This window comes from Leucoraja erinacea, unplaced genomic scaffold, assembly GCF_028641065.1.
Source record: "Leucoraja erinacea ecotype New England unplaced genomic scaffold, Leri_hhj_1 Leri_99S, whole genome shotgun sequence".
Taxonomy (NCBI): Eukaryota; Metazoa; Chordata; class Chondrichthyes; order Rajiformes; family Rajidae; genus Leucoraja; species Leucoraja erinaceus.
In genome coordinates this window covers 163,886-190,000 of record NW_026576949.1, presented here as the reverse complement: position 1 = coordinate 190,000, position 26,115 = coordinate 163,886, and the positions used below count along the sequence as shown (strand labels likewise).

The 26,115-nt window shown below is 45.7% G+C and overlaps 1 protein-coding gene across 1 annotated transcript in view; it reads right to left on the bottom strand.

The window, feature by feature from the left end:
- The window catches only part of nup155 (nucleoporin 155), a 124,126-nt gene that overhangs the window by 6,391 nt on the left and 91,620 nt on the right, over positions 1 to 26,115 (bottom strand). The window contains exons 23-33 of the mRNA XM_055632013.1: positions 25,463 to 25,654; positions 21,087 to 21,225; positions 20,864 to 20,999; positions 15,029 to 15,182; positions 13,959 to 14,063; positions 12,252 to 12,406; positions 9,965 to 10,094; positions 6,218 to 6,331; positions 5,387 to 5,507; positions 3,338 to 3,448; positions 2,730 to 2,866 (exon numbers count right to left, since the gene is read on the bottom strand). Of these exons, the coding sequence (XP_055487988.1) occupies positions 2,730 to 2,866; positions 3,338 to 3,448; positions 5,387 to 5,507; positions 6,218 to 6,331; positions 9,965 to 10,094; positions 12,252 to 12,406; positions 13,959 to 14,063; positions 15,029 to 15,182; positions 20,864 to 20,999; positions 21,087 to 21,225; positions 25,463 to 25,654 (1,494 nt within the window). The remainder of the gene's footprint in view (positions 1 to 2,729; positions 2,867 to 3,337; positions 3,449 to 5,386; positions 5,508 to 6,217; positions 6,332 to 9,964; positions 10,095 to 12,251; positions 12,407 to 13,958; positions 14,064 to 15,028; positions 15,183 to 20,863; positions 21,000 to 21,086; positions 21,226 to 25,462; positions 25,655 to 26,115) is intronic.

Sequence of the window (26,115 nt, the reverse complement as noted above, 5' to 3'; positions counted from 1 at the left end):
ACTATGAAACTGGGAAACAAGAATAAAACTGTTCGAGACATCAGTCAAACCTTAGGCTTACCAAAATCAACTGTTTGGAATATCATTAAGAAGAAAGAGAGCACTGTTCAGCTTACCGATCGCAAAGGGACTGGCAGGCCAAGGAAGACCTCCACAGCTGATGAATTATCTCTATAATAAAGAAAAATCCCCAAACACCTGTCCGACAGATCAGAAACACTCTTCAGGAATCAGGTGTGGATTTGTCAATGACCACTGTCCGCAGAAGACTTCATGAACAGAAATACAGAGGCTACACTGCAAACAACTGGTTAGCTGCAAAAATAGGATGGCCAGGTCATAGTTTGCCAAGAAGTACTTAAAAGATCAATCACAGTTCTGGAAAAAGGTCTTGTGGACAGATGAGATGAAGATCAACTTATATCAGAGTGATGGCAAGAGCAAAGTATGGAGGAGAGAAGGAACTGCCCAAGATCCAAAACATACCACCTCATCTGTGACACACGGTGGTGGGGGTCAAGTCAAGTCACATTTATTTATATAGTACATTTAAAAAACTCTTGTTGGCCGAAGTACTTTACATTTGTTATAAGAATAGTATAAACAAACAAACTACATACATATATACATGTAGCCCTCGCTCAGAGGACATCAGGAAAGGCTTGGGAGTATAGATAAGATTTTAGTCTTGACTTAAAGGAGTTGATGGGCAGTTCTGATGGGAAGGGGGATGCTGTTCCACAGTCTAGGAGCTGCAACCGCAGAGGCGTGGTCGCCCCTAAGCTTATGCCTAGACCGCGGGATATTCAGCAGCCCCAAGTCGGCCGATCTGAGGGACCTGGAGGTGGAGTGGTGGGTGAGAAGACTTTTAATGTAGGAGGGGGCAAGCCCATTGAGGGCTTTGTAGACATAGAGGAGGGTCTTGAAATGTATATGGAATCGCACAGGGAGCCAGTGGAGAGAGGCCAGGATCGGGGTGATGTGGTCCCTTTTTCAGGTGCCCGTCAGGAGTCTCGCTGCGGCGTTTTGGACCAGTTGCAGGCGGGACAGGGAAGATTGGCTGATGCCAGTGTAAAGAGAGTTGCAGTAATCTAGGCGGGAGGAGATAAATGTGTGGATGATCTTTTCGAGGTCATCAAAGTGGAGGAATTGTTTTATTTTAGCTATCGTCCGAAGCTGAAAGAAACTAGCTTTTACCACGGCATTGACTTGATTGTAAAATGTCAGTGCTGAGTCAAATATCACGCCGAGGTTTTTGACGTGAGGTTTGAGTAGTGGGGTAAGGCTTCCAAGGCTGCCTGCTATCATTTTGATTGAGTCCGAGGGGCCGAGAAGGATGACCTCAGACTTACTCTCATTTAGTTGGAGGAAGTTCTGGGCCATCCAGCACTTTATATCCTTGAGGCAGCGGGTAAGGTTAAGTAGATTTGATTGGTTTTTGGGCATCAAGAGGAGATAGAGTTGTGTATCGTCTGTGCAGCAATGGAAGGAAATGCTGTGCCTTTCAATGACTTGGCCTAAGGGGAGCATATACAGGGAGAATAGAATGGGACCAAGGTATTATGGCCTGGGCATGTATGGCTGCTGAAGGTACTGGCTCACTTATCTTCATTGATGATACAACTGCTGATGGTAGTAACATAATGAATTCTGAAATGTCCACATCCTAGCTGCTCAAGTTCAAGCAAATGTCTCAAAACTTATCGGCTGGCTGCAAGACAATGATCCCAAACATATTGCTGAAGCAACAAGGGAGTTTTTCAAAGCTAAAATATTGTCAATTCTTGAGTGGCTAAGTCAATCACTCGATCTGAATCCAATTGAGCATGCCTTTTATATACTGAAGAGAAAACTGAAGAGGACTAGCCCCCAAAACAAGCATAGGCTATAGATGGCTGCAACACAGGCCTGGCAGAGCATCACCAGAGAAGACACCCAGCAACTGGTGATGTCCATGTATCACAGACTTCAAGCAGTCATTACAAAATACTAAACATGACTACTTTCATTGACATGACATTGCTGTGTCCCAAACATTATGGTGCCCTGAATTGGGGGACTATGTATAAACACTGCTGTAATTTCTACATGGTGAAACCAAAATGTATAAAAATGGCCTTTATTAAAATCTAACAATGTACACTGAAACCACATGTGATTTTTTTCTATTACAAATCTCAAATTGTGGAGTACAGAGGCAAATGAATAAATGATGGGTCCAGCATCTGCAGTTCTTTCTTACACAAATGATGGGTCTTTGTCCCAAACATTATGGAGGGCACTGTACCTGTCCAAATGCCATGTACTCAATACTTTTACCTTTGAAAGAAAGCGTGCCAAATGCCATCTGTGACTATCTGTGTTGCCATTCCCAAGTAACTGAGTAACTGTTTTCCTGTCTCTCTGCTCTACCACACTCTCCAGAGCCCTACCATTGACTATGCCAATTGTGCACTGGTATTACATTTTGGCAAGTCAAAGCTGAATTAAACTCCAGCTGCCATTCCTCGGCACTCTAGCCCACCTGATCCAGACTGCCACCCTCACTGTTCACATGCCATCAAGTTTAGTGTCATCAGCAAATTTACTAATGTTGATTATATTGTCACTCAAATCATTTATACAGATGAACAGTATATGCACCCACACACACACACACCCCTAATCCTAATGCCTGCAGCACACACGCACGTGTGCACACACACAGCCAAATATTCCACGGCTCGTACCCTTGTCTTGAAGAGTTGTGTGTAGACCTCCAGCAGTCTCGGTAAGGATATTCCTATTTCCTGCATTGTGTACGTCACAAAGCCAGTGTCCCAGGTTAGCACACACGATTGCTGTTCCAGATACTGCACCAGGAACTCTGCAAAGACAAGATAGTCAAATAAATACCCATCGAGATGACTCCACGTCACACCCTACCACTAGTCTAATACGCATCGAGATGACTCCACACCATACCCTGCCTCCACCACCAGCTTCCTACTCCTCACTCATAGCCCCAGGTGTGTGTGTGTGTGTATGTGTGTGTGTGTGTGTGTGTGTGTGTGTGTGCGTGTGTGTGCACGCGCGCATGTGTGTGTGTGTGTGTGCACGCGCGCGCGCATGTGTGTGTGTGTGTGTGCACGCGCGCATGTGTGTGCGTGTGTGCGCGCGCGTGTGTGTGTGTGTGCGTGTTTCATGTCCAACTGCAAGAGCCACACACAGTGTCTTTGGAGAGATTGGAACATGATCTGCTTCCTACAGCAGTTGCAAAGTGCTGCCACTACTCTCTTCCCTTCCCTCCCCAACATTCAATCACAGAACTCACCCAGAATCATGGACCTGTACTTACCAAGTGGGAAATAGCGTGGTGTCCCAGCATAAACCTTTCCCAGAGACACAAGCTTCATGCTCAGCGTCTGCATCCGATCCATGGAACTCATCAACCTGCTGTCACCCAACTCTGGAAAAACATCAATGGTAGCAGCAAGTGAGCAGAGGGGAAGGATGCGATTACATTTGAGGAACTGTAAAGGGATTCATCAAGCTGTTGCCGAATACTAAGCATGTTGGTTACGAGGAGAGATTTGGTTTGTTCGTTTCAAAGATACAACATAGAAACAGGCCCTTCAGCCCACTGGGTCCACGCTGACCACCAAACACCCGTTCACAGTAGTTCTATGTTATCCGACTTTCTCATCCACTCCCTACACACTAAAGGCAATTTACAGAAGCCAATTAGCCAACAGACCCACACATCTTTGGGATGTGGGTGGGAAACCGGAGGAACCAGAGAAACCCACGTGGTCACAGGGAGAACGAACAAATTTCATGCAGACAGCACCCGAGGTCAGGATTGAACACGGGTCTCTGGTATTATGAGGCAGCATCTTTACCCGTTACATCACTCTGCTCCCTAGAAAGGCTGTCTTCTTTTGAGAAATGGAGGCTGAGGAAGGAGGAGGAAACCTCTGCCCCGAGACAGATCTTTTTATCCATTCACTGGATCACTGACAAGACCAGGGTTACTGCCCAATTGCAATATCCCCCAACCACAGGCTAGATTATTACAGTGTGGGCAACAGCATGGTTCGAGTATAACATGGAAAACCTCATGATTTTGTAATCAAACAGCAGTCAGTCTTGGTTAATAATGGCAGGTATCTTCTCCTTGAGCAGATAACTTGTAGCTGGTATTACTGAGTAGCAAATTTCTCCTGGAGTTCTGATATATGTCCCAATAAATGGTTTGTAGTCAATGTTTGTTTGACAGGAAGCAAGGGAAAATTGATAGATTGAACTATTTATTTCAATGCAAGAGGCCTGACAGTTAAGGCAGATGAACTTGTCGAAGATTGGCACAGGGGACTTGAATGTTATAGCTATTACAGAAACATGGCTGAAGGAGGACTAGAACTGAGAGACACAAAATGCTGGAGTAACTCAGCGGGTGAGGCAGCATCTCTGGAGAGACGTTTCGGGTCGAGACTTCTTCTTCAGATCCGATTCGGGTCTGAAGAAGGGTCTCGACCCAAAATGTCGCCCATTCCGTTGCTCCAGAAATACTGAGTTACTCCAGCATTTTGTGTCTCCCAGTTCTAGTCCTCCCTCAGCCATGTTTCTGTAATAGCTATAACATTCAAGTCCCCTGTGCCACGCTGAGTTACTCCAGCAATTTGTGTCTCATTGACCTTTCTAAATATGGACTGTGACTGCCATGGTGTTTGGGGCTTGGATTGCATTCAGATTAGCGTCAGGGTAAAGTTTACCAGGAGCATTTTCTCAATATGTAAAAGGCCCGACATGAGAAAGACCTGGGAGTCATAAAACACAGAAACAGTCCCTTTGGCTCAACTTGTCCATGCCGACCAAGATGCCTCATCTCAGCTAGTCCCAACTGTCCACAATTGGCCAATACCCTCCAAAGCCTTTCCTATCCATGTACCTGTCCAAATGTCCATTAAATGTTGTTATAGTAGCTGCCTCAACTACCTTCCCTGGCAGCTTCTTCCTTAAACAGAGAGTGGAACGCCCTGCCAAGGTTGGTGGTTGAGGCAGATGGGATAGTGGCATTTCAGCAGCTTTGGATAGGCAAATGGATATGCAGGGAATGGGGAGATGTGGATTATGTGTATAGATTATGTGGATAGATAAGAGATGGTCCTTGGATCATGTTCAGCAAAGACTTTATGGACCAAAGAGCCTGTTGTTCAGTACTGTTCATTGTTCTATACCTACCACCCGCTTGTGGAAAAGGTTGCCCATTAGGTTCCTATTAAATCTTTCCCCTCTCCCCTTAAACCTTTGTCTCCTGTGTCTTGATTGCCCTACTCCGGGTAAAAGACTGTGCATTCACCCTATCTATTCCCCTCATGATTTTATACACATTATCCACACTCACCTTTCTCTATAATTTCTTGCCAGAGTGCCTGCACAAGGATGGTGTCCGAGTGTCCTGCACAATGTATGATGGCCAGTTTACACTCAGAGAGACGGAAGTGATCTGCAAACTCTCCATACAACTGCAGAAAAGAATGTCAGTGTTATACAACAACAAAGGTCACAGTGATTCACCTCACTATGCCTTCAGCTAAAGAGCTGACCCACTTAGTCCTCCCTTTCCTCATAGCCCTTCAATTTTCTTCTTCCAGCATTTATCCAACTCATTTTGGAACGTTATTCCATCTGATTTCATAATTTTTTCAGGCACCATATTCTGGAGCACATTTAATGCTTTGAAACCAAAATCAAATCTCACTCCCTTTTCCAATTCTCACACCTTAGAACTGGGCAGCTTACACCCCAGCTGTATGAATATTGACTTCTCTAACTTCACGTAGTACTTGCTTTCCCTCTCTCCATCCCTCCCCCTTCCTAGTTCTCAGACCAATCTGACTGTTCCCCTGATTAAATGTTTTCTCTGCATGCTTCATTGTCACCTTCGTCTGGCTAAAAATGATCCATTCTACATTTTTCTTGATCCACATCTCTTTTGATGTCTTGTTTTCACACCTCACACTTCCTTATCTCTGTGGGTCTCCCTCTCCCCTGACTCTCAGTCACGAGGAAGGGTCTTGACCCGAACCGTCACCCATTCCATCTCTCCAGAGATGCTGCCTGTCCCGCTGAGTTACTCCAGCATTTGTGTCTATCTTCCTTATGTAAGCTCGACATTTCTAAGCTATTCTATATTAATTTCCTGTGAAATGCAGGCCCATCCCGCTGTGCTGACCTTGGTGATGTCCATGAGCTCCGAGTCAAGCTGAGAGATGGCCTCCTGCACAGAGGGGTGCTGGGAGTAATTGCGTGCAAGCGTATCCTGGATCTGGAGCTGTATCCTGGCTACCTGGTAGGCAATGGAAGAGGAGAAGAAAACATATTTTGATGAAATGACACTGTAGTGGGAATAAACAGATGCAGTCACCAAGAGCTCAGGCGTGAGAGCACCGTGACTCCAGCCAAAAAGTTGTGGCGATGCAAACTCATGTGATACATCTTGTGCAATGCTGAAGAGAGCAATGCACCAAGAGAGGGCCACCACTTGGAAAACAAAACCCTTAGATGCTGGAGATGTGGGCGGAAAAACAAAGTTCTGTAAAACAGTGGCTGTGGAAAAAGAATTTGAATTAATCTTTCCCATTGAAGATCTTAAATCAAAAGTTGGCAAAGTCAGAGAATAATTGTCCTGAACTGCAGAGATGGGGATGGGGAGAGAATTAAGGACATGCCTCTGATAGGGTGGAGGCTGAGAAAGACCGAATGAACCAATTGGTTGTGAAGACTTAAGAATTAAACTGATCTATGTTGAGGAGACACAAAGGAAAAACAATGAATGAAATCAGGAAGCAAAAGTATCACGTTAGCTAATGTTAGCGGGAGTTGCTGGAGACCTGAAGTCGAATGCTTGGCATTTTGTAGATGATGCAGCATCAGTGGAGAGAATAATGGGGTTAACGTTACAGTTAATGGGGTTAACGTTACAGTTAATGGGGTTAAATTTATAGTTAATGGGGTTACATTTATATTAAAGTTCACTTTATGAATGGGGTTAGCCTTATGAATGGGGTTACTTTATGTAGCAATGTTACAAAATTTTGAGATTTAAAAAATCAAGTCTGCAATTTATCCCATCAGATAACGCATAACAATAAGTTTAATTTGACACCTAATTCACTTTCATATCTCAAGTAATAAAAAAGATATGGCCATTTTCATACTCGGAAATTAGCATCTTGTTCCCTATTAATTTTCTGTGGACATAACAAAAAAGCTGTGATCGTGGACAGTCAAAAGCCCATAACCTTCTTAAAAATTAAGAGAACTGAATGAAATTTTCAGTTATCATAGATTGAAGCATTCTAAAACAAATATAAAATAATCTTACTTGGATGACCTGAAATTTAAGCATATAATTAGTTAGTTACCCAATTGGAGCTAATTTCAAACTTCAATTACTAGATCTAAACATCTATCCATTTCTTAATAAATGAGTAACATTTTTAAATAGCCCAAGTGTCCAAATAATATTCACAAATAATTCACAATAAAACATGATTTTTAAATCTCATTTACATCAATTTATAGGCCAAATGGAAGGAATTTAGTGTTCAATTGCTGTAAATTAAAGTCAATTTAAATCGGCTTTCTAGTGGGATCCTGTGAACGCGCTGGTTTAGAACGTTCACATTGCGCTGGATTTGTGCCCTCAAGTGCCCAGAAAAATACTGCGGGATATAAAGAGCCCAAAATGAACTACTCGCTATAGAAAACTTTATATACAGGGTTATATACAAGCCCTATTTAATGTAAAAATAAGGTACATACCTTTAATTGTTTGCTTTATAAAACCCTGGGGCTGCGAGAGGTTGCGGGTTGAGAGAGTGATTTTTAAACTACTATAAATATTATACAAGGCCATAAAAACTAATAATACCTTTTGCGACGGGGTCTTTCAGCGATTTTCCGTTAATGATTTACTAGGCAGAACATTTTCGATTGGAACAGCCTAGTAAAAATCGCGTTTTAAACCCGCCCCCTCTAAACAGCGCCAAAATCGCGCACACGGGGTAGGGCAGATGCTCAGCCACGATTCAGGTAGGTTTTGTAACATACCTACTTTATGAATGGGGTTACTTTATGAATGGGGTTACTTTATGAATGGGGTTACTTTATGAATGGGGTTAGCCTTATGAATGGGGTTATTTTATGAATGGGGTTATCTTTATGAATGGGGTTATCTTTATGTATGGGGTAAATTTAATGAATGGGGTCAACTTAATGAATGGGGTTAACTTTACAGATACCTTTCATCACGTCGGGTGATGGGGAGGAGATCACGTTTTGGAAAGCCTATGTGAGTGCCGGTGTTTTACTTATTCTCATTATAGGGATTAAAAAAAACCCTGCACACCTCATTTATACATATTTCCTTATACCTCAAAGCTATGCCCTTATTTGACATTTCCACTCTGGGAATGATTGGAACTATCTACAATATCCATGCCTCGTTTGGTTTTATACAATTTCCCCTCAGCCTTTGATGCTCCAGAGGATGACGGATAGAACTGTAAACCAAAGAAAATACACATAATGCTGGAGTAACTCAGCAGGTCAGGCAGCATCTCTGGAGGACATGGATAGGTGGCATTGGGCCTTCTTCAGACTGAATGTGGTGGGGGGGAGGGGGGGGGGGCAGAGGGAGAGGGGAAAAGAAAGCTGAGAGGCGGGACAGGCATAGGCTGCCAAGTGATAGGTGGAAGCAGGTGAGAGGGTCATGGACAGCAGATGGTCGGATAAAGACCAGAGATGAAAACAAAGGTGTGAGATGACGATAGATGTTTCAGTGTTCATAACGTTGGGTTGTAAACTACTCAAGTGGAATACGAAATGCTGTTCCTCCAGTTTGCGTGTGGCCTTTGGCAATGGAGGCAGCCCATGGCAGAGAGGTCAGTGTGGGAATGGGAAGAGAAGTTAAAATGGTTAGCAACTGGGAGATCCAGTAAGCCTCGGCAGACCGAGCGCGAGTGTTCAGTAAAAAATCTGCCTTGGCCGTCCAGCTCACCCACTGCGGACTTAGGAAGGAGAAACCGCTCAGAAACCTGGGCCTGCCTGCCTGCCGGAGACCAGGGACTCGCCCGCTGTGGACGGAGGACCCACCCGGTAGGTCCACCGCCGATCGATGGACCCGCGCCTTGGACTGGGAACCCACCAGAAAGGCCCGGCTCACCCGCCTAGTGGATACAACAAGCTACAACCCTGTTGGCGACAAATGAAGACAACTGAATACTTCTCTTGAAGCCAGAACTGTTGCCAGTTGATGGAGGATGACGTAGGTTGTCGCCAATGGAATTCACCGAGGTCATGACCCGGCAACGACCAATGTCACCTGGCGTCATCCTGGCGACAACCTACGACAGGGGAAGACTGGCAATGTCGCCCAAAAGGTTTTGAACATTTCAAAATCCAACGGCGACAAGAAATAAGTAACGACACTTGAGGAGACCGCTCACAACAATTCAGGCGTCACTCCGCGACCATGTGGCAACAGTCTATCTTCGGCTGTTGCCGAAGTGGGACAGGCCCTTTAAGGAAATTTTAACAAGTTCTGCATTGGTGCAGGAGGCAGCCCTGATGCAGTCCTCAATGTAGCAGAGATAGAGTTGATGGTGCCAGTGGAACAAGGACTGCTTGACGTAATGTGAAGTGTGTTAGTGGAGGGAAACTGACTGTCCACAGTCTGATTTGGAGGAGTCATGACCTATGTTGAAGGTGGGAGAGGCAATATCTAAAGTAGATACAAGGGGCAACTTTTTCACATAAGTGATCGCCACTATACTGAACAAGTTGCCACAGGGGCAAACGCAGTTACAGTGTTTAAATTGCATTTGGGCAGGTATTTGGATAGGAACGCCGATAGATACTGGTTTAGCATGGGCAACATGATGGAATAGGTGGGCAACTCCACAACAGATTTTCTCACCTCCATTTTCTCCTCCAGTTCATGCAGGAACTCGCCATCAGCAGCCTGTGATGATGTTGCTGTGGAGCTTTTCGCACTAAGGATGGCTCGAGATATGTACTCGATCCTCTGTTGCAATGAGATTTCGGAGCTGGTTTATACAAAAAACAGCACCACAGGTTAGGGCCTTGAACAATTCACACTGCATCCCATGAAATAAAACTACTTTAGCTAAACATCATCATGAGATAACCAGATTGTCCTGAACCCATCCGTTCATCAATATCCAAGGTGACACTGACAACTATATTCTTCACTCAGTATCTTCCCCTTTGCTCTTTCTATTGTACTTGAGTTTGAACTGATTATATGGTATATCTGATCTATGTGGATAGCAGGCAAAGCCAAACATTTCACTGCACAATAATAAACCAAAACCAAGTGTCCCCAACAATCGGCTGAGCACCCACTCACATTCAGCAGAATGGTACCGTGAAATCACAATGAATATTCAGTCACTTGGATAGACACAAAAAGCGGGAGTAACTCAGCGGGACAAGCAGCATCTCTGGAGAGGAGGAATGGGGTGACGTTTCGGGTCAACACTTTTCTTCAGACATCACGACCTGAAACTTCACCCAACTTCTCACCAGAGATGCTGTCTGTCCCACTGAGTTTGTGTGTATCTTTGGCGTGGAGCAGTGTCTGCAGTTCCTTCCTACACATTCAGTCACTTGCAACAACCGGCATGTGTGATGAGAAAATGCGCCTTTACCGAGTTTAAAAGAATGAGAGATGCATTGACCATTTTTTTTTAAACTGCAGCTTGCCAGGTAGATACCGGAGATGTGTAGGAAGGAACTGCAGATGCTGGTTTAAACTGAACATAGATAGTTTCCCTTTCCCCTGACTCACAGTTTGAAGAAGGGTCTCAACCCAAAACGTTGTGGACGCAGCCCAGACCATCACACACACCAACCCCCCTTCCATTGACTCTATTTACACCCCCATGCTGCCTTGGCAAGGCCAGCAGCATAATCAAGGACAAGTTTCACCCCTGCACTTCCTCTTCCCATCAGGCAAGAGGCAAAACACACACCTCCAGATTCAGGGACAGTTTTTTCCCAGCTGTTATCGGGCAACTGCACCATCCTATCACCAAGTAGAGAGTGGTCCTGAGCTATCAGCTACCTCATGCACACCCTCTGTCTGTAATCAGACTTTACTGAACTGTGTCTTCAACTCAATGTTATTCTCTTTATCCAATATCTGTAGACTGTGGACAACTTTGCACATGACAATAAACTAGACTAAAATATGATTTTGCCTAGCAAGCTCCGATTCTGAATTACCCAGCCCACAACTGCTCTCATTTCATTCAAATTGGCCCATCCCAACTTTTCATCATGGAATGATCTGTATTATTTTGCATAGTTCCTCTGTATATTACTATACCAGTTGTAAGAATGTTCCTCCCCCCAATTTCTGCTCTACCTAGTCTGGCTCATAGAGCCATCCAGTTGCTCAGCATTGAAACAGACCCTTCAACCCATCGAGTCTGTGTTGACCATCATCCTAACTATATGAATCCCACATGGCCACATTGATTCCACATTCACCTGGTACATGTCCCGATGTCTCTAACATGGCGCCACTATTCCTGCCTCCACCACATCTTCTAGCAGTTAATTCCTGATACCAACAACTCTGTGTGACAAAATGTACCCTTCAGATTCCCTTTAAATCTCCTCCGTCACCTTAAACCCTCCAGTTTTAGACACCCCTCCAATAGCAAACTGACTGATTATCTTCTCTATCTGTGCCTCTCATAATTTTATCGACCTCTATCGTGTCACTTCTCCCCCTCCTTCACCCCAGGGAAACCAGTGCTGACCTATCCCCAGTGGAGGCCAAGTCACTGGATGGATTTAAGAGAGTTAGATAGAGCTCTAGGGGCTAGTGGAATCAAGGGATATGGGGAGAAGGCAGGCACGGGTTATTGATTGGGGATGATCAGCTATGATCACAATGAATGGCGGTGCTGGCTTGAAGGGCCAAATGGCCTCCTCCTGCACCTATTTTCTATGTTATCCTGCCATTTCTCTGCCAATATTTTCAACTATTATATGCTGCTGCTGTATTGTTTGATAACCTTCACCATTATCCATACACTGTTGGGATGTTAGAAAAGTTCTGAAGGAGGGGAGGGGGGGGGGGGGTGGCATAATGTGGAGATAGGTACAGTTACAATGAGTCTTGAAGGAACAGTAATATTACAATGTGAACAGACTATCCCCTCATCCTTTACCTGTGCATGTCTGCAAGGCGAGCCAGGATCCGCGCAGCGTTGCTGAAATTCCTGTTTTTCTCATAATATCTCCACAATAAATCCATATAGCGAACTCTGTTCTGATCCTGCTTTGCCATCCGAACTAAATATGGCTCCAGATACGGAGAATTGACCTGCGTAGCAAAAGAGTGGTGACAAACACTGAGCATGGAGCCGTCCTCTTGCTGCCCATCCAGACCACAGTACAAAGATTAGTCCAAGCTTCCCAGAACAGCCACACAAAATTGATACGTAGCTCAATGCATTTTCCTTCCCTCTGTACCTCACTAACCGCATCCTCCCCTAGACATCATCTCAATACAACATCCTATCTATCAAAAGTCCAATCATGTTGCATAACTCAACCAGGCCCCTTCAATGTCCTTCATTTCAGAGAAATCAATCTCTTCTTGTAGCTGAAACATTTTGGAAATATATTAGTGTTTCTCCTCCCCACCCACTGTTGTGCCCACAATACCCTCACTTAGCTATCTCTCCCATCAGTCAAACAGCAGCAATGATCAGCAGTGGGATAGACACAAAATGCTGGGGAAACTCAGCGGGACACGCAGCATCTATGGATAGAAGGAATGGGCGACGTTTCAGGTCGAGACCCTTCTTCAGACACATGTTTAAATAGTCAGAAAGGATCTTCCTTTGACAAATCCATGCTGATTATTCATGACTATACCCTTTCCTCTCCAAGTGCAGGTTAATCCTGGTGCTTAGAACTTATCCTAATAATTTCTCGACCAATGATGTTGGGCTCACCAGCCTATTAGCTGATGAATCCCTGCTGCTGCACAGATAGGGTAAACAGTCAGAAGTTTTCCCCCAGGGTGGAAATGTCAAAGATGAGAGGGCATAGCTTTAAGGTGAGTAAGCCAACGTTTAAAGGAAATGTTTTACACAGAGTGATGGGTGCCTGGAGTCCTTGCCAGGGGAGATGGTGAAAACCAATGTGATAGTCTGATACAACGCGGCATGGTGGTGCAGCGTTGGAACTATTGCCGTACAGTGACAGAGACCCGGGTTCCATCTTCACTACGGGTGTTGTATGTACGGAGTTTGTACGTTCTCCCCGTAACCTGCGCGGGTTTTCTCCACGATCTTAGGTTTCCTCCCGCACTCCAAAAAACGTACAGGTTTGTAGGTTAATTGGCTTGGTATAAAATGCAAAATTGTCAATAGTATTAATGTGTGGGGGTTGCTGGTCAGTGTGGAGGCAGAGGGCAGAGGGGCAAAGGGCCGAGGGCAGAGGGCAGAGGGGCCGAGGGCAGAGGGGTAAAGGGCCGAGGGCCGAGGGCAGAGGGCCGAGGGCCGAGGGCCGAGGGCAGAGGGCCGAAGAGCCTGTTTCCACGCTGTATCTCCCAACTAAACTAAAACTAAACATTTTTCCTATAACACTGTGACCAAAGCTGAACACAATACTCTAAATGTGGCCCCACCAACGCCTTATACAACTACAGCATGACCACCCAACCTTCTATACTTAATACTCTGACTGATGACGGCCAATGTGCTGAAAGAGTGATCAAAATGGTGTCTGGATTATTCAGCACTTTGGGCCTCTTCATAAGCAGCACTCATATGTAAATAACTGTGGCTGGTCACTGAGCAGAAGGCAAACTGTATCAATGGTCTGGAGCTATCACAGATAATTTCTACATTGCTGCAGTTCCTTACCTCCAGAAGCTTGTCTGTCAGATCCACCTGGATCAGCCAGTTGAATAGGGCAATATTGAAAAGTTCATCTGTTGAGCACTGTGCAAGTTTCAACATCTGTTCAAACTAGGGGAAAGCAAAGAAGATTAAAGCCCTTGCCCCACATGAACACACATCCCAACCTCATACTGAGAAACTCACGGTCCTTGCCAATCCACTCCAACTTCAATTCTCCCCTCTTACCACCCATCACACTCCATTTGCATCACACACTGAGCATGTGATTCAAAACGTTCTCCTCACCTGGATGGCTGCAGCCCCAACAGCGCTCAAAGCTCAGCACCAACCAGCAGACAATGCACCTACTCAACTGGAAGCACACACTTCAGCTCCATATCAATGAACATGAGGGACATGACGCTGATCTCTTCCCACCATCTATTCCTCTGCTCCCACTGCTTTGGCCAGGAGCCTTCATCCCTAACTGTGGAGCCTTTTGTCCATCTCCAGTGTTCCCAATCCATCTGCACACCACTCCCTGGACCACCCTCTCCACATCTATTCATCGCTGACCACTGATGTAACATTGACCATCTTGGCGTTTCCACTCCTCTCTCAGGTTTTAAACCTACCCTTCAGTACTTGTATCTTTGTTGTTGAGACTGAAGTTCTCTTTATCCTATCTCCCTTTCCCCCCACTGACACACTTGCTTTTATAACACTATTTTCTGTAACAGGAGATTTTCTTAGTAACCTAACTATCAGTTATAGCAGATCTACCTGTATCTGAATAACGTACTCCCTTGCAAGGAAGGACCCCGCAATGAATGTAGGAAGGAACTTCAGATGCTGACTTAAGCCAAAGATAGACACAAAAAGCTGGGGTAATTCAGCGGGCCAGGCAGCATCTCTGGAGAGAAAGGATGGGGTGACGTTTCGGGTCGAGACCCTTCTTCAGACTAGTAGTTCTTTCTCCCTCTCTCCAGAGATGCTGCCTGTCCCGCTAAATTACTCCACCCTTATGTCTACCCTCAATGCGTGTGTAAGGATCACACAATAAGACACCTGATTCACCCAAAACAGATACTCACATGCTGTGTGGCCTCCTCGTTACTCAGCATGTTGGGATCAGATGATAGAACTGGAGGTCCTGGTAGTTTGGGAACACTGGGAGACTGTGGAGCCGCTTTGCTCTGGTTTACCAATTCCTGCAGTGTGTCTGAGATACACTTGTAACAATTCACCCTGAAAAATACAAGTACAATGTAGAACAGTACAGTGCTTCAGCTCTCTGTCTGCAATGACCAGGAAGGCAATCTCCAGCCATCCCACCTGCCTTCACACCGACTGTATGTGTTGGTTTATTATTGTCACGTGTACAGAGGAAGAGTGAACATTTTGTTGTGTGCTATCCAGTAACATGCGGGTACAATCAGGCTATCAAATGCAACAAGTGGTGCAAAGATTAAAGAGTACAGAATATAAAGTGTCACAGCATTACAATGGTACAGTTACAGAGAAAGTTCGGATAAAAATTGCCAGGGCTGGACTGAAGCAGGTTGGAAGATCAGAACTATCCCAAAGCTGATGGGAGGACCCATTCAGCAATAACAGCAGCTGTTGCTGAATCTGGTGGCACGTTCTTTCAAGTTTTTGTATCTTTTGCAAGACAGGACAGGTGAAAAGATGGAATGACCACGGTGAAGGTGGACCTTAATTACATTGGTTGCTTTCCCGAGGCAGTGTGAAGTTTGGGTGATGGACTGGACACCATCCACAGCTCCCCACAATTTCTTGGATGTATTTACACACTCATGTATGCTACGATCTACCTGGATAGTACATAAGGTTTTTCATTATATCTAGGTAGAGGCAATAATGATAAACCTAAACCTATCTGTACATTTCCATCGAAGGATATACACAAAATGCTGGAGGAACTCAGCGGAACAGGCATCTCTGGAGGGAAGGAATGGGTGACATTTTGGTTGAGACCCTTCTTCAGACCGAGTTACTCCAGCATTTTGTGTGTATCTTCGGTGTAAACCAGCATCAGCAGTTCCTTCCTATACGTACATTTCCATCGAATGTCACCTCCTCAAAAAGCTCAGTTTGTATGACATGATGCCATGCTTTACAAAAATGTGAATAAACTGATGTAAGACAATTTTCTGATGTGTTTCTGCTGCCCTTCTTAAACAAAGGAACAACATTGGTTTGTCCACTCAGACATTGAGCCATGGATCTGCACAGCAAAAAAACAGGATCTTCAGCCAACTCGTTCACGCTGACCAGGATGATAATCCAGCTTTTCCCATTTGCCTACCCTGGTCCATACCTCTCCAAACCTTTCCTATCCATCTACCTGTCCAAATGTCTTTGAAAAATGTGAGTCTTTGGCTCAAGAGACATCGATGAGCAGGCTGAGACATGGAGCAGATAGGATAATAATCAGCTCCGTGAGTGTTATTTAATTATTGATTTGGCTGCAGTGGTAATGGCAGGCAAGTTGTTGAAGTGTGTCTCCTGCAAGATGTGGGAAGTCAAGGAAACTGCTGGTGCCTCTGACCACTACACCTGTGGGAATTGTTTCCATGTGCAGCTCCTGAAGGACCGCGTTAGGGAACTGGAGCAGCAGCTGGATGACCTCAGGACCATCCAGGAAAATTAAAGCTTCTTGGACAGGACGGACAGTGAGGTTGTCATATTGAAGGTACAGGAAGAGAGGAGGTGGGTGACCACGAGGAAGGGAATTAAACGTGGAGTGCAGGAGACCCCAGTGGGGGGGACCTCTTAAACAGGTACACCCTCTTGGGAGCTGCCAGGGCAGACGACACTTAAAGGTTGAGTAGCAAGCAGGGCTGTGACGCCAACCTTGGCATTGAGGCTCAACGGGGAAGAGCGACATCAGGCAGAGCCATAGTGGTGTGCGACTCGATAGTTAGGCATGCAGACAGTCAAGACTCCAAGATGATGTGCTGTCTCCCTGGTGCCAGTGTGTAGTGTCGGAGCAGCTCAAGAGTGAGGGAGAGCAGCCAGAAGTGATTCTGCATGTTGGCACCAACAATATAGGTAGGAAGATAAAGGAGGTTCAGTAACATGAGTTTTGGGAATTGGGTAAAAGGCTGAAAAGCAGGACCTCCGGGATAGTTAACTCTGGATTGCTTCCAGTACCTCGTGCTAGTGAGGGCAAGAATAGAAAGATAGGGGAGCTGAATGTGTGGCTGACAGTTGGTTCGGTGGGGGGGGGGCAGTGATTCAGATTTTTGGGCCATTGGGATCTCTTCTGGGGCAGAGGTGACCTGTATAAACTGGAGGAGGACCAATATCCTGGCAGGCAGGTTCGCTAGTACTACAAGGGTGGATTTAAACTAGATTGGCAATGGGGATGGGATCTTATACCGGACCAAGGCAGATGAGAGTTTAGAAGTTGGTGTGGAGGATGTTGATGGAAAGTATTGAGGACAGAATAGGCAGAAGGGCAGGGAGCGAGGAAGGAATGGTGGTTTAAATTGCATGTATATTAATGCAAGCGGGCTGAGCACAGCCGTAAGGCAGATGAACTTAGGGCATGGATAGGCCCGGGCGATTGGGACATTGTGGCCATTACGGAAACCCAGTTAAGAGAGGGGCATGACTGGCAGCTCAATGTTCCAAGGTATAGGTGTTTCAGGAGAGACAGAGGTGAGGGTAAAAGAGGAAGTATGGCTGTGTTAATGGATATGGAGGATGTTTCAGCGGTGGTCAGGGGTGACATTACTGATGGTTTGTCCAGTGAGGCTATATGGGTGGAGCTGAGGAACAAGAAAGGGATGATCACCTTGTTGGGGGTGTACTATAGACCTCCAAATAGTCCATGGGAATGAGAACAGCAAATATGCCAGGCGGTTGCAGGCAGCTGCAGGTCAAATAAAGTTGCCGTTGTGGGGATTTTAATTTTCCCAACATTGACTGGGAATGTCAAAGTGTGAAATGTTTAGGTGAGATGGAATTTGTCAAATGTGTTTAGGAATGTTTCCTCCGGCAATATGTTGAGGGCCCCACACAGGAGAGGTTGATCTAGTCTTGGGAAATTGAGAGGGACAAGTGGATGAAATGTTCGTGAATAAGCAGTTTGGAACCAGTGACCTCTACTGTTCTATGATACTTAAGACAGTTATGGATAGGGATAGAGATGGCCCACGTGTTAAAATTACAAATTGGGGCGAGGGCAACTTTGAGGGTTCGAGACAGGAACTCACCCAAGTTGATTGCAGTAGGTTGTTCCATGGGAAAGGAATGTCAAGAAAGTGGGATGTTTTTAATATTGTTTAAAAGTTCAGGACATGCACGTTCCGAATCCAGAACAAGGGGTCACAGTTTAAGGATAAGGGGGAAATCCTTTAGAACCGAGATGAGAAAAACATGTTTCAGTGGTGAATCTGTGGAATTCTCTGCCACAGAAGGTAGTTGAGGCCAGTTCATTGGCTATATTTAAGAGGGAGTTAGATGTGGCCCTTGTGGCTAAGGGGATCAGGGGGTATGGAGAGAAGGCAGGTACAGGATACGGAGTTGGATGATCAGCCATGATCATATTGAATGGTGGTGCAGGCTCGAAGGGCCGAATGGCCTACTCCTGCACCTATTTTCTATGTTTCTATGTTCCTGTTTGAATGAAGGGCAAGGCAGGCACACGTAGGAAGCCTCGATGACAAGAAAAATTGAGGCTTTGGTCAAGAAGTTGAAGGAGGCAGGGGGCAGGTATAGGCAGCTAGGATTAAGTGTATCGTTAAAGGAGTGTCAGGAACTAAGGAGTAAGCTAAAAAAGGAAAGCAGAAGGGCAAAAAGGGGATGGGGATAGCATTAAGGATAATCACAAGAGGATTTTTAAGCACATAAAGGGAAAAAGGGTAAACAGAGAGAGAGTGGGACCCCTCAGGAATCAAAGCAGTCAATTCTGTGTGGAGCCACAGGAGATGGGCAAGGTCTTCAACAAGTATTTCTCCTGAGTTTTTAGCATGGAGAGAGACAAGGGGACAGGGGAATCAAAGTAGTCACTGGAAGTGTCTTGAGTGCAGTCAGTATTAGTCGCAGACGTGCTGAAGAACCTGACATGTATGAAGATAGACAAATCTCCCGGGCCTGATCAGATATATCCAAGGTCACTGTGGGAAACTAGAGAGGAAATTGCACGAGTTCCTCTCGTGATTTATGAGTTGACGTTAAATACAGTCGAGATGCTGGAAAACTGGACGGAGGAAAATCTTGTGTCTCTATTCATGGGCTGTAGGGAAAAGGCTGGGAACTACAGGCCAGTGAGCTTAACATCTATAGTCAGAAAGTTACTGGAGAGTATTCTGTAAGATAGGATATACATGCACTTAGATGGACAAGTGCTGATTAGGGATAGTCACCATGGTTTATACCTGGGAGGTCATGTCTTATGTATCTGGTTGAGTTTTTGAGGATGTGACGAAAAGGTAGCACTGTAGATGTTGTATATATGGATTTTACCTCTACCTTCAATACCGAGTAAAGAAAACTAAAGTGTCTCAGCCAACGCTCTACCAATCTCTCCCTTTTCCCTCAAGATGCTAGGATAGATTCCATCAGGCCCTCGGGACTTACCCACCTTTAAGCTTTTCAAGTTAACAAGCACCTGCTTACTAATATCAACATGCCTCAAAATATCAACATACCCCTCCTCCATTTCGCTCTCCTTTGTTGTTTATATGCTCCCTCTTCCTTCTTATTTACTTATTTTTTATTGTTTATTTATTTTTATTTTTTTAAACAGGGACAGTGCATATTAATAAACATTTACATGTAAATATGCAAGATTATAGCCAGTAGCTAATTTTCATCTTCGTATGTAAGCAATATTCCTTACACATGCTTCCTTTTTCCACTAAACTGACTTCTGATTTGTCATCCACAATTCCTGAACCTTGCCATTCTTATCTTTCAGGAATATGCCAGTCCTGAACACTCACCAGCTTGATTCGAAACAAATTCCACATGTAGCCCCAAACAGCCAACTCCAATCTACTGTGCATAGGTGCTGGTTCATAGCCTTCCTCCAATTTACCACAATAAAACAAGGATCGTCATTTTCCCAAAACATGGAATGATGGTCACTGTTATCAAAATGCTCCCCACTGCTCATCTAGCCAGATGCATTCCCCAATACCAGGTATCTACGGCCTGTCTCTCATTATACTATCTACATGCTGGGTCACACCCTCCTGTAAGCACATAACAAATGCTGCCCCATCTAGACCCACTGCACAAAAAGAGCCCCAGTCAATATTGGGGAAGTTAAAATCACTGCAACAATGCTGCTTGTACAAGTTTCCATAACCTGCTGACATATGTTCCTCTATCTGCTCCTTGGATTTGGGAGTCCTGTGATCATTGTGATTGCTTATTCCTTTCTTATTCCTGAGTTCCACACATATGGCCTCACTGAATGAGCCCTCCAAAATGTTGTCTCTTGGTGCAGCCATGATATTCTGTCTAATCACTGATACAGCACCCCCACCCTTTTTAAATCCCTCTATCGTGTCCGAGATCTATACCCTGGAACGGTGAGCTGCCAGTCCAGTTTTTCTCTCAGCCCAATCTCTGTAGGCATATTCCAAGGCTGGAGTATGTAGTTTCATCAGCCTAGTCTGTAACACTCCCTGTATCAACTTGCACCATCAATCCCACCGTGTTCACCTCACCGTAATGCCTCTTGTATCCATGACTTTTATGACCTAACCTCTGCCTTCACAATCATTTCTCCAGCTGACCTACTTCCCATCCCCAGCATATGAGTTGAAACAGGGAGAGTAAGCGCTTCATAGCCTGGGCAAGGCAAGGGGCCAGGTTCCTGATCAGGCATGTCCTCACCAGCTTGGTGGTTAAATATTTACAGATCTCCGCTATGAAGCAGTTGCACAAACCTCTCCTGGAAGGCTTGCTGTCCCACGGGATCTTCATCAGGCTCTCCATTCTTGTAATAATGAAGCCCCAGTCCCTGTGGATCTTTCTTTTCAGCCGCACTCAGGCTCAGTTCAGCCACAGCTTCGTAATAACGTACTGGAAAGACAGACCAAACACAATTAATTGCAAATGTTGAGACTCTTGTGGGCTTCGGTCAAGGGTCCACCTCCCCATGGCTCTCACCTTGTCTAAACTGTGCGCACACATTGGAAAGGTCAACCTGGTGTCCAATCTCTTGATATAGTCGCAAAGACTCTCTCAAGGCCTTCTCTTTCTCCACTTTATTCTGAATCTGCCGTGCACTCTGTAGCAGCTCATTTGCCTGGTGTTAATTAACAAAAAAGTATTGGACAAATTAGTAGGATTACAGAATGATAAATTCCTCAGGATTTAATGACTTGCTTGCCATATTTTTGAAAAGTGGAAGATGACAACCAGAGCATTTGATAACATTCTCTATATTCCATAACTGTTCCACAAATTGGAAAGTCATAGAAGTAATCTCAATACTTATGAAAAGGGCACAGGGAAAACATGAAACGGCAGACCAATTAGATTGTCATTAAAATTGAGAAGATTCTCACATTTATTTAATTTTAAGCAGAAATGATCAATATGTCGAAGGGGTCAGGGCTAAAAATGGGGTACATTTGGACTTCGATTCAAGGCCACACAGATTTTATTTCATAATTAGAACATACAGCATCACAGTTAATAAACTGGCAAGGAGCAACGATTAGTTAAGACACAGAATAGTGCCGGATAAGTGAGCAGGTCAGGAAAATGAACAGACTATGATTCGATTCAGCCTGACAAGTCCTGCCCGAGCCGTTATCGGTCCATTACGCTGCAAAGACCGCCAGCAGTTTGTTTATTGCTCGAGATTTCAGCAGATGCAGTTTTTGTGTCTTAATTAACAGACAGAAGCTTGAGTAGGCAGACACTGGGCACAGTGAGTAGGGTGGCCGTGACCAATGCATGCCACAGTGCTGGGGCACCAGCTGCAAACAATCCACTTCCATGATTTGGACGACCAGATTAGGGTTGCTAATGGTTCACATCTTGATGGTTATGCAGGTTGTGAGGATTGTGAAGTAGATTCAGGAGTTACAAGGAAATACAGACAGGTAAAGTGAAGGATGAGACCAAAAGGGTAACACAGGGTAAAAACATAGTCACAGAGTGATACAGTGTGGAAACAGGCCCTTCGGCCCAACTCGCCCACACCGGCCAACAATGTCCCAGCTACACTAGTCCCACCTGCCAACGCTTGCTCCATATCCCTCCAAACCTGTCCTATCCATGTGCCTATCTAACTGTTTCTTAAACAATGGGATAGTCCCAGCCTCAACTACCTCCTCTGGCAGCTTGTTCCATACATCCACCACCATGACTTTATGTGAAAAAGTTACCCCTCACATTCCTATTAAATCTTTTCCCTTTCACCTTGAACCTATGTCCTCTGGTCTTCGATTCCCCTACTCTGGGCAAAAGACTGTGCATCTACCCGATCTATTCCTCTCATGATTTTGTATACCGCTATAAGATCTCCCCTCATCCTCCTGTGCTCCATGGAATAGAGACCCAGCCAACACGACCTCACCCTATAGCTCACACCCTCTAGCCCTGGCAACATCCTCGTAAATCTTCTCTGTACCCTTTCAAGCTTGACAATATCTTTCCTATAACATGGTGGCCAGAACTGAACACAATATTCTAAATGCGGTTTCACCAATGTCTTAAACAACTGCAACATGACCTCCCAACTTCTATACTCAATACTTTGACTGATGAATGCTAAAATGCCAAAGGTCTTTTTGAGTCAAAAACATCAAATTCCTGGGTGTGCAAGATCTTTCCTGGACCCAGCACACTGATGTAATTATAACGGAAGCACAATAGTGCCTCTACCTGCTGAGAAGATTAGAGATTCGGTATGTCAAAGAAGATTCTCTTGAACATCTACAGGTGCACAGTAGAGAGCATACTGACTGGTTGCATCATGGCCTGGTTCGGCAACTTGAACATCCAGGAGCGGAAAATAATGCAAAATTTCCATCACTGGCTCTGACCGCCCCACCATCAAAGAGATTTATCGGAATCGCTGAGTCAAAAATGCAGCCAACATCATCAAAGCCCCACACCATCCTGGCCTCACGCTCATTTCACCATTGCCATCGGGAAGAAGGTACAGGAGCCTGAAAACTGTAACATCCAGGTTCAGGAACAGCTTCTTCCCTTCAGCCATCAGGCTATTAAACACAACAACAAATAAGCTCTGACCTACAAAAAAGAGACAGGGAGACAGGCAGACAGACTATCTATCTAACTATCTATCTATCTATCTATCTATCTATCCTTATCTATCCATTTATCCTTATCTATCCATCTATCTTTAACTAAAACTCTTATCTTGTCCTCTTCCAGTTTGCGTTGTTTTTACATTTGCGCAAAAACGGTACCCGATGGCGCTACGACTTTTTGCCACCTTACTTGCCATTCTCCTGTGCTGCAAGTGCACCAAATTTTGTTCCGACCGGTGAAATATTACAAAAGTTATTGGTCTTCTCTCCTGTAATTCGCCGGGACGGCGACTCCTCTTCCGGCACCCGCTGTCACTCACCAGCGGCGAGCATAAAGCTGAAGGAGCGGAGTGAGCAGAGTGTGGACGGGGGCTGTGCCCCGCTGCCGGACGGGGGTCTGTGTCCACGGGCGGCGGAGACCACTACCACCACAAGCCGGGAGCCGTTGAGTGAGGCTGGAGCCGGGGCCGGGAGCCGCTGAGTGGGGCCAGGGCCAGGAGCCGTTGAGCAAGGCTGGAGCCGGGGCTGGGAGCCACTGAGTGGGGCCAGGGCCGGGAGCCGTTGAGTGGGGCCAGGGCTGGGAGCCGTTGAGTGAGGCTGGAGCCGGGGCCAGGAGCCGCTGAGTGCAGCCGGGGCCGGGAGCCGTTGAGCGAGGCTGGTGCCAGGGCCGGGAGCCGCTGAGTGCGGCCAGGGCTGGGACCGAGTGCCGCTCTGTGCAGCGGGAGCCGGGGACGGGGCCACTGAGTGAGGTCGGGGCTGGGAGCCGTTGAGTGAGTGCGGAGCCGGGACCGGGAGCCGCTGAGCCCACACACACCCCCTCCCACACCCCCCCTACCCCCCCCCCCACACACACCCCCCCCCCCCCCACACACACCCCTCCCCTACCCCCACATGCCTCCCACCCACCCACACACCCACTCCTCCCCACACTACCCTACCTCCACATCCCCCTCCCCCACAAACCAGACATACGACAATAAAACACTCTTGACCACCGTATCTACCTGCGACTCCACCTTCAAGGAACCATGCACCTGTACTCCCAGATCCTCTGCTACAACACTACCCAGAGGCTTACCATTTACTGTGTAGGTTCTCCCCTTGTTCGACGTCGCAAAATGCAACACCTCCCAATTCTCCGTGTTAAACTTCATCAACCATTCCTCCGCCCATCTAGCCAATCGATTCAGATCCTGCAGCAATCGTTCCCAACCATCTTCACTATCTGCAAAACCACTCACCTTTGTATCATCTGCTTTTGCAGAAAAAGTGAAATTGCTGAATATCTTTTGACTGTTAAGACATTGAAAGATGCTAATGTTCTTTAGGATATGGATATCTTTGTTTAAATATAAAAGTTGTATAATTTCATGTACATGAAGCAATTAGGAAGCAAAAATTATTGGTAGGAAGACTTGAGCACAACATAAGAAACATCTTGTTCCAATTATACACACCTGGCGAGATCACAATTCAGGTCTCGCAAGCGAAGGAAGGATATATTTGAAAGAGACAGGTACAGGTGTAGGTTCATCAAATTGACTCTGATTTGGGGAGGATGGGGAGGTGGCAGAGGTTAGGTTTTTGAAGAATTTGTGCAGACTGGGTCTTAATTCACCTGAGTCTAGAAAAACGAGATGTCATTGAAATACACTACATTCTGTCAGATCTTGAAAGGGCAAATACAGGGCTGATGCTAACCAGGCTGGGTGCCCAGGAGGAGAGGCCACTCACTGTCTCAAGTCTAGAAGCTAGGTATTCAGCAGTGAGTTATTCATTGTTATTAACATTTGGCCTGAGGCCATGGAGTCTGTTAATAGTTCTGCTGATGGTGGACAGGGTCTTTTAATGGTCTGGCTGAGAGTAGGGGGGGGAAATCGGCCAATGGTTGTTTTGATGAGGAGAGGGATTCTGGTATGGGTTGGCTACAGGCCCACATGGGCGTTTTCATGCTGTATCTCCATGCGACTCTGTTAATGGATGGATTGAGTGTGGGTAAGGGTCAGACAACATGTCACTGTGCCTCCAGTTTCTTCAATTGCAGCATGTCGTGGTGTCATCTGTAACATTCTGCATTTGAACGAGGCGTTCTTGGAGAGCACAGATCTAGCTTTTGGGAAATGATAAATGAACTGAACCAACATGTACAGCGACTTTCCTCTGACACTGGATCTTCCCAGCACCATGATCATCACCCTGACCCACGACCCTGACTCTCTTCCATGCATGTCCCGTAATCCCGAGCCCACCACGTACCTTGGAGCAAAGAGCATCGTCGTTGCTGTACAGCATGGGGCAGGTTTCTCTCAGGTGTTTACTGATGGCGTCGACTGAAGCATTGTCTCCTATGTATCTATTTATAAGTGAGGTAATGAGCGCCCCACACAACTCCTTCCCCCGGATCACCAAGTCCCGAAAAGGAGTTGATTTCAACTGCTCCTGGAGCTCCTGCACAAAGGAAGAACAAAGGGTCAATGGGGACCATCTCTCCAGGCACAGAAACGCTACAGCACCTTGAAATTGTGCCTCAGCAGCTGAGGAACCACAATTCAGTTACTGAACCTCAAAGATTAGTTTGGATTGGTTCAGACATACAGCATGGAAACAGGCCATTCGGCCCAACAAGTGCATGCTGACCATCAATCACCCATTCACACTCGTTCTATGCTATCCCACTTTCGTATATCAACATTGGGAACATTTTACAGAGGCCAATTAACCGACAAACTTGGAGGTCTTGGGGTGTGGGAGTAAACCGGAACATCCGTCACAGGGAGTACATGCAAACTCCACACAGACAGCATCCGTAGTCAGGATCAAACCCAGGTCTCTGGTGCTGTGACGTGCAGCTCTACTGCTGCTCCCCAAAGACTCTGCAAGGTTCATAAGTTCATAAGTCATAGGAGCAG